The sequence below is a fragment of the Mobula hypostoma genome, chromosome 19, assembly GCF_963921235.1.
Source record: "Mobula hypostoma chromosome 19, sMobHyp1.1, whole genome shotgun sequence".
In the NCBI taxonomy this organism is placed as follows: Eukaryota; Metazoa; Chordata; class Chondrichthyes; order Myliobatiformes; family Myliobatidae; genus Mobula; species Mobula hypostoma.
In genome coordinates, this window is record NC_086115.1 from 20,280,185 (window position 1) to 20,294,265 (window position 14,081).

Here is a 14,081-nt window from a genome sequence, read left to right on the forward strand (position 1 = left end):
TTATCTTTACCTGTTATTCTGACAGGCACATACAAGCTTTGTACTCTCAAAATTTCACTTTTGAAGGTCTCCCACTTACCAAGTACACCTTTGCCAGAACACAGACTGATCCTTTCTATTACCAAAAAAATGTATCTTTTTTCAATTTTTGGGCTGCACAGTAGCATAGTGGATAGCACAGCGCTTTACAGTACAGGAGACCCTGGTTCAATACCAGCTGCAGCCTGTCAGGAGTTTGCACGTCCTTCCTGTGACCGCATGGGTTTCCTCTGGGTGCTCTGGTTTCCTCCCACAGTCCAAAGAGGTACCAGTTAGTAGGTTAACTGGTCATTGCAAATTTTCCTGTGATTAGGCTAGGATTAAATTCGTGGGGTTGCTATGTGGTGTAGTTTGAAATGCCGGAAAGGCTTATCCTGCGCTGTAGCTCAATAAAATAGAATAAAGAATCTTGGTCGGGATTGAGGACGCGATTTTAAGTTTTTTTAACTCTGCTTGGTTTCAAGTTAGCCCATTGCTTTGCTTTGCTTTTAGTTAGTTGCACGGTGGGTTTTTTGGGGGTTTTTTTTCTTTTTCTCTATTGATATATATATATAAAAATTAGTATACTATTATGTTACCTTAGTATGTTATGTTTAAATTACATTGTTTGTATCATTTTTTTTAATATTAATATCTCCTGTAATTTTATTATATTCTAACAGTGTATTAGTGCCTTTATGGCTAACCTTTTTGTATACTTATTCAATAAAAAGATTTAAAAAGAAAGAAAGAATCTTAATCCGCAGACCAGACCTATCTTTTTCCATATTTACTGTGAAACTAACAGCGTCATGATCGGTAGATGCAAGGTGCCCCGTACACAAGCTTCTGTCACTTGCCCTGTCTCATTCCCTAATAGCAGATCAAGTAACACACACTCTCTCATTGGGACTTCTACATACTGATTAAGGAAACTTTCCTGAACGCACTTGACAAACTCTATCCCATCTAGTCCTTTTACAGTATGGGAGTCCCGGTCAATATGTGGGAAGTTAAAATCACCTACTATCACAACCTTGTTTCTGTATGCAACAGTCTGTGATCTCTCTACAAAAGCGTTCTTCGAAATCTCTTGGATTGTTGAGTGGTCTATAACATACTCCCATTAATGTGGTCATACCTTTTTTATTCCTCAGTTCCAGCCATAACACCTCACTAGACATTCACCAACCTTTCTAACTAGCATCACTGTGACATTTTCCCTGACAAGTAACACCACCCCTCCCCCTCTAACCCCTCCCACTCTGTAGGTTAATAAATATTGAGCTGCCAGGCCTGCCCCTCCTGCGACCAGGTCTCACTAATGCCTAAAATATCATAATTCCATGTGTTGATCCATGTCCTGAGCTTGTACCCCTTTTCTACAATACTTACTGCATTGAAATATACGTATGCAGCTCAGGACATTAGTCGCAGCACGCTCAAATTTTTGATTCCCGGCTTTGTCTGTCTTAACAACACCTGACTCCATTATCTGCTCTTGCGCTCTAGGTCCCATTCCCCTGGATCTCTAGTTTAAGCCTACCCACCCTACCCCCAGCCCCTGCAGCCCGAGCAAACCTTCCCACTAGATTATTAGGCCCCTCCAGTTCAAGTGCAAACCATCTCTTCTGTGGAGACCCCACCTTTCCTGGAAGAGAACCCAATGATCCAAAACTCTGATGCCCTTCCTCCTACTGCATACCAACTCCTTATCCATGCACTAAACTGTATAGTCTTCCTATTTCTAGCCTCACTAGCACGTGGCACGGGTACCAGTCCTTTGATCACAACCTTGGAGGTCCTGCTCTATAACTCAGCATCTAAATCCCTGAACTCACTTTGCAGAACCTCATCACTCGTCCTACCCATGTTATTGGTACCTACATAGACCATGACTTCTGGCTGTTCACCCTCCCTCTTAAGAATTCTGAAGACTCAGTCTGAGGTGTTCTAGACCCAGGCACCCAGGAGGCAACATATTATCTGAGCATCTCAGTCTCATCCACAGAACTTCCTTTCTGTTCCACTAACAAACTCCATATCACCACAGCTCGAATCTTCTCCTCCCCCCTTCCCTTCTGAGTCACAGAGCCTGACTCAGTGCCAGAGACCTGCCCACTGTGACTTCCCTCTGCTAGGTCCTCCCCAACCCGCTAACAGTATCCAAATCAAATCTGTTGTTGAGGGGGATGGCTGCAATATTTCTAATGAGATAGTTATCAGAACAAAGCACAAAGAAACCTTACAATTGTTTCCCAGGATTGAGAGAGTTAGCATCCAGCTCCCAATCAAATTCAGTCCTTATGTCATTCAATGAGCCATCGTCGCCAAATGCTCCCCACTCTGTGTTAATACACATGCGTCCGATGTCGCCATCAAGCGATTCTATGTTGCTCATTTCCTCCATGTAACAAGCATTAGTTCCAGTGCCTGGACATAACAGATAAACAATTCAGAATTTCTCTTTGGCAAAGGAATGGAATGTTGCGAAGCAGAATAGGATTACACTCTGATTATTACCAATGACTACACCAACTTCACAGTATGGGTCATCAAATCCTCCAGACATCAGAGTTCCCACAGTGTCATTCACCAAAGCCAGCACATCCACGTCAAAGTCCTAATAAATCATAGAATTAAATACACAATGAAGCAACAGAATTGCAATTAATTCCCCTTTTTAGTAACTTATCCCATTGCAATTGTAAGCTCATCAGGCATATTTGTGTTAAAAATGTTACAAATAGTATCTTGTCCTATCAACTGTCCCAGAATGGCTACAGAGCAGGTTAAATATAAAATAACGTTATGTATAATGGCCCCAGTAGACAATTGTGAGGCTTAGTCTACACTCCAGGCCAGAGATCTGATGCTGACTCATACTGGATTGCGGCATTCAGCCCATCAGATCTGTTCCATCATTCAATGTCATGGTTTATCTATTGTACACACAACTCCATTTTCCTCCCTACTGTTGGCAACAGTACACGGATCCGCCTATTTCAACCTTAAAAATATTCAAAGGCCTTGCTTACCATGACTTGAGGAAGAGATTTCAAAGGAGATGTATTGAGCAACGTATTTTTTATAGAGGGAGGTGAGTGTCAGGAATATTCTGCCAGGAGTGGTGTGGGAGCAAATTCAATAGAGATGTCTAAGAGGCTGTTACCTGGGAACATCAACATACAGAGGATTGGCGGATAGAAGACACAAGACTTGAGAGCAGAAATTGGCCATTTGACTGACTTAGACCTACTTTATCATCTGCCACCAAGTACGCCAAAACCTCATCCTTAATAATAGATTCTAAGATCTTCCCAACCATTGAAGTCAGGCTACAAATTCCTTCCTTCCAAAAGTGGAGTGACATTTGCAATTTTCTAGTCCTCCAGAACTATTGTAAAATCTAGTGATCCCTGAAAGATCATTACTGATGCCTCCACAATCTCTTCAGCCACCTCTTTCAGAACTCTGGGTTGTAATCCATCTGGTCCAAGTGACTTATCTACCTTTAGATGTTTTAGCTTCCCAAGCACTTTCTCCTTGGTAATAGCAACTACACTCACTTCTTCCCCTGACACTCTTAATTTCTGGCATACTGTTAGTGTCTTCCACAGTGAAGACTGATGTAAAATACTTATTAAGTTTGTCCACCATTCCTAGTTCCCAGTTACTACCTCGCCAACTGTCTGATATCCACTCTCACCCCTCTTTTATTTTTTTACATATCTGAAAAAACTTTTAGCATCCACTTTTATATTAATGGTGAGTTTACCCTCATATTTCATCTTTTCACTCCTTATGGCTTTTTTGTGCCTTCTGTTGGTTTATAAAAGCTTCCCAATCCTCTTTCTTTCCACTATTTTTTCTACATTATATGCCCTCTCATTTGCTTTTATGCTCTCTTTGACTTCCCTTGTCAGCTACAGTTGCCTCATAGTCCCTTTAGAATACTTCTTCATCTTTTGGATGTATCTATCCTGGGTCTTCAGAATTACTCCTGAAACTCCAACCATTGTTCTTCTGCCTTCATCCCCACTAGTGTTCCCTTCCAATCAACTTTGGCCATCTCTTCTCTCATGCCTCTGCAATTTCCTGAACTCCGCTGTAATACTGGTACATCTGACTTTAGCTTTTTCCTTTCAGAAGGCATGGTGAGTTCTGTCATATTATGATCACTGCCTCCCAAGAGTTCCTTTACCTTAAGCTTCCTAATCAAATCCGGTTGATCACACAACAGTCAATCCAGAATTGCCTTTCCCCTTGTGGGCTCAACCAAAAGTTGCTCTAAAACACCATCTCCTTTATGTTCTACAAATTCTCTGTCTTGGGATCTGCTAAGGAGTATTCTGGAGTGATGTGAATATAGCAGGTATTAACTCAGGCAAGAACCAGTCTCCGGTTCTGAATGTGGATTGTAGATTGAAAGCAGTAAATTGAAGTTAAACTGGCCTACTGACTAAGAGATAATGGTTTGCAAAATGGTGACTGTGAGATGTTTGCACATGCGTCAGCCAAGCGTTAAGAGCATGAGACATTGGAGCAGAATTATGCCTTTCAGCCCATCAAGTCTGCTCCACCATTCGATCATGGCTGATCCATTTCCCTCTCAACCCCATTCTCCTCCTTTCACACTTTGACTTATCAAAAATCTATCAATCTCTGCTTTAAATATACCCAATGACATGGCCTCTATTGCCACCTGTGGCTACAAATTCCACAGATTCACCACCACCTGGCAAAATAAATTTCTCCTCATCTCCATTCTAAGTGGTTGTTCCTCTACTCTGAGGTTGTGCCATCTTGTCATAGACTTCCCCACAATCAGAAACATCCTCTCCATGTCAGCTCTATCTAGTGGTGTTCCACAGGGGTCTGTGTGAGGACCAATTCATTTTATGTGATATATCAATGATTTAGATGATCTATTTGATGGCTTTGTTGCAAAGTTTGCAGATGATATGAAGATAGCTGGAGAGTCAGGTGGTTTTGAGGAAGTAGAGAGGCTACGGACAGATTAGGAGAATGGGCAAAGAAATGACAGATGGATGGAATACAGTGTTGGGAAGCGTATGGTCATGCTGTTTGGTAGAAGATATAAAAGGGTTGACTATTTTCCAAATGGAGAGAAAATATAAAAATCTGAGGCACAAAGGGACTTGGGTGTCCTTGTGCAGGATTCCCTAAAGGTTAATTTGCTAGTTGACTTGCAATATTAGCATTCATTTCAAGAGCACTAGAATATAAAAGCAAGGATGTAATGTTGAAACTTCATAAAGCACTAGTGAGGCCTCACTTGGAGTTTTGGGCCCTTTATCTTAGAAAGAATATGTTGAAAGTGTTCAAAGGAAGTTCACGAAAATGATTCTAAGTTTGAATGGCTTGTCATATAAAGAGTGTTTGATGGCTCTGGGCCTGTATTCACTAGAATTCAGAAGAATGAGGGGTGAGCTCATTCAAACCTATCAGACGGTGAGGTGTCTTGATAGGCTGAATGTGGAGAGCATGCTTCCTATGGTGGGAGAGTCTAGACCAGAGGACACGGCCTCAGAATAGAGGGGCGTCCTATTAGAACAGAGATGAGGAGGAATTTCTTTTGCCAGAGAGTGGTGAATCTGTGGAATTCTTTGCTACAGACAGCTGTGGAGGCCAAGTCTTAAGGCAGAAATTGATAGATTCTTGATTCTTGATTGGTCTGGGCATGAAGGGATATGGGGAGAAGGCAGGAGACTGGTGCTGAGAGGAAAATTGGATCAGCCATGATGAAATGTCAGAGCAGATTTGATGGACAAAATGAACTAATTCTGTTCCTATATCTTATGGTCTTAATGGTGGACATCAGGTAAACCTTCAGACAGAATGAATTATGCTTAAACAGCCGGTTGATTTTCATTCCAACTGTCTGAACTTGGTAGAATGTCCAAATTCAAAGCACAAATTCCACAGGTTTAATGTTCTACAGAAGGTCGTTTGGCTGTGATTGAAGAGACTACCTGATGCCCACTGACTGAAGGCTTTACCTGATGATGAAGGGTCTCAGCCTGAAATGTTGACTATTCATTCATTTCCATAAATGCTGCCTGACCTGTTGGGTTTCTTCAGCATTTTGTGTATATTGCTCTGGATTTCCAGCATTTACAGATTCTCCTGTGTTCAGACTTTACCTGGGACTGTTTTCATTACCCAAAATTTCTCAATATAAGATTTGACACTCTTTTGTTATCACACAGACTGATTTTAATGAGCGCCCCCCCCCCCCCCACTTAACACAGATAAACTAATCCTTTAAGAAGGTCAAAACCCTACTTTCAGGAACCTAGTCCCAACACCAAAGGTCTCATAATCAGGCACACCAACCCTCCCCACTGATGGTCATAGAATTCAAGAGAAAACAGACAATGCAAAACTGAATTCACCCCTTGCTGTTCAATTCCTTTGCGTAACAGAGAGATCACATTTGCTCCTTCGGTTCCGCTGATCTCGAATCCCTTACCCCACGAAATGAGAAAACCCTGCAACAAAAATTTAGCAACATGTGAATTATTCACACAGAATATAAAACCTTTCCTCAGCCCCTCATTCAGCCTCTTCATTTAAAAATGAAGATGAACCAGCCTCACGGACAGGACACCTTTGAGTGCTGTATAAATCAGCAACCCTGCTTGCCCTGACTCCCAGAGGAAGAAGCACATCATGCAGAAAACATGCCTGGAGAGATCCTTGGCAAGAAAAACAAAATCACAGTCTTCCAAATACATTCAGGGGCTTACGATTTCTTTTCTCAGGGATCTTTCACTCACTGTCATGCCGTACTGAAACAGTCAGTCTCTGGGGTTTGGATTGTTATTGCACAATGGAGCAGCTTGTCAATCTTCCAGTGAATTAACAGAACTGTACAAATGCAAGAGGTGAGATCCTCTCCGTAGCTAGGCCGTAACGGCGTCCACTTTCCAGAGACAAAATCTCATGAAATCTCAATTACGATGTGCTTCTATTTCCACCCGTGAACGAACACAGGAAGTGAATGGTTCTGAAAAATACTCCATTCACAACTAACGTTTCCTCTCTGTTGGATGACAAATTAGTTTGGGGTCTTCAGTCCAGTAAGGCATACGACACCGAAACAGGCCCCTTCACTCTCCATCATGTACTAATCCTATCACTCTGTCCTACAACATCTGGAATTATGATATTGTCATCACTAGTGAGACTTGGTTGCAGGAGGGGCAGGAATGACCCTCAGTATTCCGGGGTTCTGTTGTTTTAGACGCGACAGAGCTGCAAGGATTAAAGGAGTAAGGATGGCATTACTAGTCAGGGAAAATGTCACGGCAATGCACAGTCAGGACAGACTGGAGAACTCGTCTAGTGAGGCGTTAATGTGGAACAGAGAAATAAAAAAAGTATGACCAAATTAATGGGACTATATTACAGACCACCCAGCAGTCCAAGGGATTTAGAGGAACAAATTTGTGGAGAGATCGTAGACTGTTAAAAGATACATATGGATGTTATAATAGATGATTTTAACTTTCCACATATTGACTGGCTCTTCCATACTGTTAAAGGATAGAGTCCCAAACGTGTCCCAGCAAGAGAGTCAGCAATACTGAATCTACTACTAGGGAATGAGACAGGGCAGGTGACTTAAGTTTGTGTAGGGGAACACTTTGCATTTTGCAATCACAACGTCATTAGTTTCAAAGTAAATATGCAAAAGGATAGGTCTGGTTGAGACTCTAAATTGGAGAAAGGCCAATTTTGATGGTATCAGAAATGATCTGGCAAGAGCGGATTGGAACAGACTGTATTCAGGCAAAAGTGTATTTGGTAAGTAGGAGGCCTTCAAACGTGAAATTTTGAGAGTACAAACCTTGTATGTGCCAGTCAAAATAAAAGGTAAAGAAAACAGGTGTAGGAAGCCCAGATTTTCAAGAGATATTGAGGCCCCGGTTAAGGAAAAAAAAGGAGGTGCATAGCAGGTATAGGCAAGTAGTAGCAAATGAGGTGCCTATGGAGGGCAAGAAATGCAAGAGAACTCTTAAAAAGAAATCAAGAGGGCTAAAAGGTGGCATAAGGGATTCTACAGATGTGTTAAGAGCAAAAGGATTGCAAAGGATAAAATGGGTCCTCTGAAAGATCAGAATGGTTATCCATGTCTGAAGCAAAAAGAATTGGGGTAGATCTTAAATGAATTTTTTGCATCTATATTTACTCAGAAGACAGACACGGGGTCTGTAAAAGTGAGGCAAAGTGACATCAACTTCATGGACCCTGTACAGATTACAGTGGACGAGGTATTTGCTGTCCTGAGGCAAATTAGGGCAGATAAATCCCCAGGGCCTGACAAGGTGTTCCCTTGGACCCTGCGGGAGGCAAGTACAGAAATTGCTGGGATGCTAGCAGAGATATTTAAATCGCCCTTAACGGCAGGAGAGGTATCTGAGGATTAGAGGAGAGCCAATGTTGTTCCACTGTTTAAGAAAGGCTTGAAAAATAAATCAGGAAATAAGGAAATCATAGCCCAGCAAATACGCATATATCCTATTCCTTAGAATACCTTCCAATAACTTTCCCATTATTGAAACTTTCCAATTTTCCAATAATGGGAAAGTTATTGGAAGGTATTCTAAGGGACAGGATATATGCATATTTGGATAGACACAGACTGATTAAGGATAGTCAGCATGGCTTTGTACATGGTAAGTCATGTCTAACCAATCTTCTAGAGTTTTTCAAGGAAGTTACCAGGAAAGTTGATGAAGGCAAGGCAGAGGATGTTATCTACATGAACTTTAGCAAGGCATTTGACAAGGTCCCACCTGAGAAGTTGATAAAGAAGGTTCAGTCGCTGAGCATTCAAGATGAGGTAGTAAGTTGGATTAGACATTGGCTTTATGGGAGAAACCAGAGAGTGGTAGTAAATGGTTGCCTCTCTAGCTGGGGGCCTGTGACTAATGGAATGTTTCAGGGATCGGTGCCGGGTCCATTGTTGTTTGTCATCTATATCAATGATCTGGATGATAATATAGTTAACTGGATCAGCAGATTTGCGGATGACACCGAGACTGGGGCTGCAGTGGACAGCGAGGAAGGCCATCATGGTTTGCAGCTGGATCTGGACCAGCTGGAAAAATGGGCGGAAAAGTGGCGGATGGAATTTAATGCAGACAAGAGCAAGGTGCTGCACCTCCGTAGGACCAGCTAGGGTAGGTCTTACACAGTGAACGGCAGGACACTGAGGAGTGCTGTAGAATAAAGGGATCTGGGAATACAGGTCCATAATTCATATGAAAGTGGCATCACAGGTAGATAGTGTCGTAAAGAAAGTACTGAATACAGAAGGTGGGATGTTATGTTGAAGTTATACACGACATTAGTGAGGCATAATTTGAAGTACTGTGTGCAACTTTGGTCACATACCTACAGGAAAGATATAAATAAGGTTGGAAGAGTACAGAGAAAATGTACAAGGTTGGATGGGACTACAAACAGAGGTCACAGGTTAAGGGTGAAAGGTGAAGAGTTTAAGAAGAACACGAGGGAAAATGTCTTCACTTAGAGGGTCGTGAGTGTGTGGAATGAGCTGCCAGCACAAGTGGTGCATACAAGCTTGATTTCAACATTTAATAGAAGTTTGCAGAGGCTTCTTAAATGTTGTGTCTGCCTCCACCACCACCCACTCATGCAACGTTGGCGCCATAATAGCACAGCAGTTAGTGCAACACTCTGAGAGATCGGGGCATCAGAATTCAGTCTTCGATTCTGACTCCACACGCAGGAAGTTTGTACATCCTTCCCATAAGCATGTGGACTTCCTCTGGGTGGCCTGGTCTCCTCGCACACACTGATTAGTAGGTTAGTTGATCATTGTAAGTTATCCTGTGATTAGGCTAGGGTTAAATAGGTGAGTTGCTGGGCAGTAAAAGGTTAATGGGGCCAGATGGGCCTGTTCTACACTGTACCTAAATAAATAACGCAGCTTGGCCTGTGTTATTTGTGGTAAATGTTATAAAGCCTGGGTAGTGTGGCTCATTGGGCTAGAAGGGCTTGTTCCACCCTCTGTCTCTAAATAATTAAAAAAATGTTTCAGATTCCAATCACCTCCGGGGGAGAAAATTCTTTCTTCTTTCCCCTCTACACCTCCTAGCTCTTACTCCAGTTACCTTCTAATTTTAGTCATCTCACCCATGGAAAAAGGTTTCTTGCTGTGCCTTCTCTATGACCACCATAATCTTACATACCTCTGTCAGGGTCCCCTCAGCCTGCTCTGCTCCGAGGAAAACAAACCCAGCCTACTGAAGTCTCTCCTTGTACCCACAATATGTCATACCAAGCAACATCCTGGTGACTCTCCTCTGAACCCTTCCCATTGCAATCATAACCTTTCTACAGAGGAGGTAACTGTCTCCCGCTGGGCTAGGTTTAAACAGCTGGGTTACTCGAAGGGCATATTCTGCAGTAATTCAATAAATAAGTATATATGTAAAACTAGAATGGCACACTGTATTCTAGCTGTGACCTAACATCCTATAAAGTTGTATTGTAATCACCTTGCTTTAAATTCTGTGCCCAGACTAATGATGCTCAGTATTGTGTATGTCTTCCTCAACACTTTATTACCTGTACTAAAATCCTTACAGATCCTAGGACTTGTACATGCTTACAAATATCCCTAAAGGACTGACCATTTGTGTGTGTTTCCTACTTTACTAGTCCTCCTAAAGTGCATCACTGCTGCTCGTGGTATTCCTCTGGGATCATTGCTGAGACCCTCGGTGATGGTGGTAAACGTGAATGGTTTGGATCTGGATGGTCATTAAGTTCAGTGAAAACTGGCAGATCATATAGAAAGTATGGAGGGTAGCCTTAGGCTACGTCATGATATCAGCGTTCTGGTGAAATGGCTGATAACTGGCAGGTGAATTCAATCCAGATTTATGTGAGCTGATGCATTTCTAGGACACACTCTGCGACTGGTATGGCCTTAGGGAGAATAGATGAACAGAGGGACGTTGGAGTAGAGATGAACAGAGGGACGTTGGAGTAGAGATGACCGGAGGGACATTGGAGTAGAGATGAACAGAGGGACATTGGAGTAGAGATGAACAGAGGGACATTGGAGTAGAGATGAACGGAGGGACATTGGAGTAGAGATGAACGGAGGGACATTGGAGTAGAGATGACCGGAGGGACATTGGAGTAGAGATGAACAGAGGGACGTTGGAGTAGAGATGAACAGAGGGACATTGGAGTAGAGATGACCGGAGGGACATTGGAGTAGAGATGAACAGAGGGACATTGGAGTAGAGATGAACGGAGGGACGTTGGAGTAGAGATGACCGGAGGGACATTGGAGTAGAGATGAACAGAGGGACATTGGAGTAGAGATGAACGGAGGGACGTTGGAGTAGAGATGAACGAAGGGACGTTGGAGTAGAGATGAACGGAGGGACGTTGGAGTAGAGATGACCGGAGGGACATTGGAGTAGAGATGAACAGAGGGACATTGGAGTAGAGATGAACAGAGGGACATTGGAGTAGAGATGAACAGAGGGACATTGGAGTAGAGATGAACAGAGGGACGTTGGAGTAGAAGTCCAGAGGTCCTTGAAGGTGGCAGCACCAGTAAATAAAGTGGTTAGAAAGGCAAATGGGGTGCTGAAATTCACTGGTCAGTGCACAGAATGCAAAAACAGGAAAGTTCTGCTCCAATTTTATGGAACTTTGGTTAGAACTCAACTGGAGTACAATGCTCAGCTCTAGGCTCCTCAGTGATAAAGTTACAGATGGAGCAAAGGAGATTCACCAGGGTGTTGCTGGGGATGAACTTTCTGAGTTCTGAGGAGAGTCTGGAGAAACTTCCCAAACCAGCAGGATGAGCAGAGCAGCTGTGGGAAATTTGAAAGAGTGTCATTGGTACAGCTGAATAGTGTCATAGAGTCAAAGACACAACAGCACAGAAACAGGCCCTTCAGCCCAATGCCAAACTATTATTTTCCTAATCCATTGACCTACATCTGAACCACAGCCCTCTTTACCCCTCGCATATATGTACTTCTCCAAACTTCTCTTGAATACTCACTGCCAATTAGATGGTGGCACGCCCGGATGCAATGGCCTCTCGGGGGCCAACCAAAGGTGTGTTTGCCTTTTTTAAATATCTTTTTTATGATTGCAAGACAATGCTGGACTTTTAAGAACCTTGGATACTGCAAGTCTGTCCCAGTGAGCTGCTCATTGGTGGAGGAGCTGGAGGAACTGATTTGGTTGCTGCCTGCTACAGGAAGGCATCGAAGGCATCAGAGAAGGAGCACAAAGGTAGAGTGCAGTATCATGGCAGGTAACTGTCTTGGATGTTTCTCTTTTGAGCACAAGACCCTGCTGGACATCGATAATGTAAGATGTTGCAGGCCTGTTTCCCTTGTTTGTTGGCGCAACAGGTGGCAGGGAAGTTGCGTGGCCTTGGTTGTAGGGAGAACTAGGCCTCAAGCCGTGGGCTGCATTACAGGACAGGAGTCGCCCGAGTGGCATAGCATGGCATCCTTGCTCCACTGGGGGCTGGCATCTCCCATCAGTGCTGCCCTCCAGTGTTTGATTGGTAGAATGACAAGCTGGATAGCCCGCATGTGTTTCCGGAATGCCAGGAACTGCACCATCAATTTATAGGAAAGAACTGCACACAGTACTCCAAATTAGGCCTCACGAACTTCTTATACAACTTACAACTTCAACATAACAACTCAATTCTGGTACTCAATGCAATGATTTATGAAGTCCAACATGCTAAAGGCTCTCTTTATGATCCTATCTACCTGTGACATCACTTTCAAGGAACTATGAATCTGAATTCCCAGATCCCTCTGTTGTACAGCACTCCTCAGGTCCCTACGGTTCACTGTGCAAGTCCTACCCTGGCCCTCGTTTGTCCTACCAACGTACAACACTTCATTCTTGTCATAACACCCATCTTCTCCTCAACCCTTCCACTTGATGCCCTGCTGCTTCTTTTCTCATCCACTGCCACTATAGTTTAAACCTTCCTGAGCAGTACTTGTGAACCTCCCAACGAGGATATTAGTTCCCCTCCAGTTCAGGCACCGCCTACCCCCTTAAACAGGTCCCAGCTGCAATGGAAGAGAGTCCAATGATCCATAAATCTGAAGCCCTCTGCTGTGTACCAGTTCCTTAGTACATTTTGAACTGCACTATCTTCCTATTTCTCACCACACTAGCACGCTTCATGGGTAGTAATCCTGATATTACAGACCTGGAGATCCAGCTTTTTAAGTTATTGTCAAATTTAATTTGAAGGAATTCATTTCACTTCATGCCTGTTTCATTGGTACTAATGACCATGACATCTGGCTGATCACCCTCTGCCCTCAGAATGGTGGAAGGGAGGCTCCTCACCATTCTGAGGCAAATTTGGGGCCACAGACATGCCCATCTGTACCCCTGCTGTTAAGTTTCCGGTCACTGTCACTTTGCCTGACTCCACACTTCCCTGGTGAACCAGAGTCTGTCATGGTGCTGCTGACCTGTCTGCTGCTGCTACCCTCTGAAAGGATATCCACCATCGGTGTCCAAAGGAATATACCTGTCAGCAAGGGGAATAGCCTCGGGGAACCCTAGTCATCTGCCTACCTCTCCTGGTGGTCGTCACTTTGTCATGGTGGAGAGGCTTGTGAATTCCCCAGATCCCAAGAGCAATGCTGTCTGGAGTTTAGCCATCGGGCACTTCAGGGTCATCCATGGCGGTAAGGTCAAGGGGAGGTGCTAGACAAAGAGGGATCCAACCAAGACTTCAATGGTGGAGCTGTCGGAAATTGACACATCACAGCAGCAGTGAAGGTGGAGGAAAGCTGCAGCAATGAAGGGTCTCGAGTCACCTCACATTCCATGTCACTGGACCCTAACCCTGAGGTCAGGGGTCACATGGTGGCCATCTGTGCATCAGCCTCTCCACCTTAAACAAAGTCACGGACAGCCGTTCTTCATTAAGGGAATCCACTCTAACACCCCAGTTACTCAAATACCTGCAGCCTGCACCTTAGGTG

At 43.6% G+C, this 14,081-nt stretch overlaps 1 protein-coding gene across 1 annotated transcript in view; it reads right to left on the minus strand.

The window, feature by feature from the left end:
- LOC134358887 (hexokinase HKDC1-like) overlaps nucleotides 1-14,081 on the minus strand; it is a 112,933-nt gene that overhangs the window by 82,310 nt on the left and 16,542 nt on the right. Inside the window, exons 5-7 of the mRNA XM_063071496.1 lie at nucleotides 6,438-6,533; nucleotides 2,542-2,641; nucleotides 2,268-2,451 (exon numbers count right to left, since the gene is read on the minus strand). Coding sequence (XP_062927566.1) covers nucleotides 2,268-2,451; nucleotides 2,542-2,641; nucleotides 6,438-6,533 — 380 coding nt within the window. The remainder of the gene's footprint in view (nucleotides 1-2,267; nucleotides 2,452-2,541; nucleotides 2,642-6,437; nucleotides 6,534-14,081) is intronic.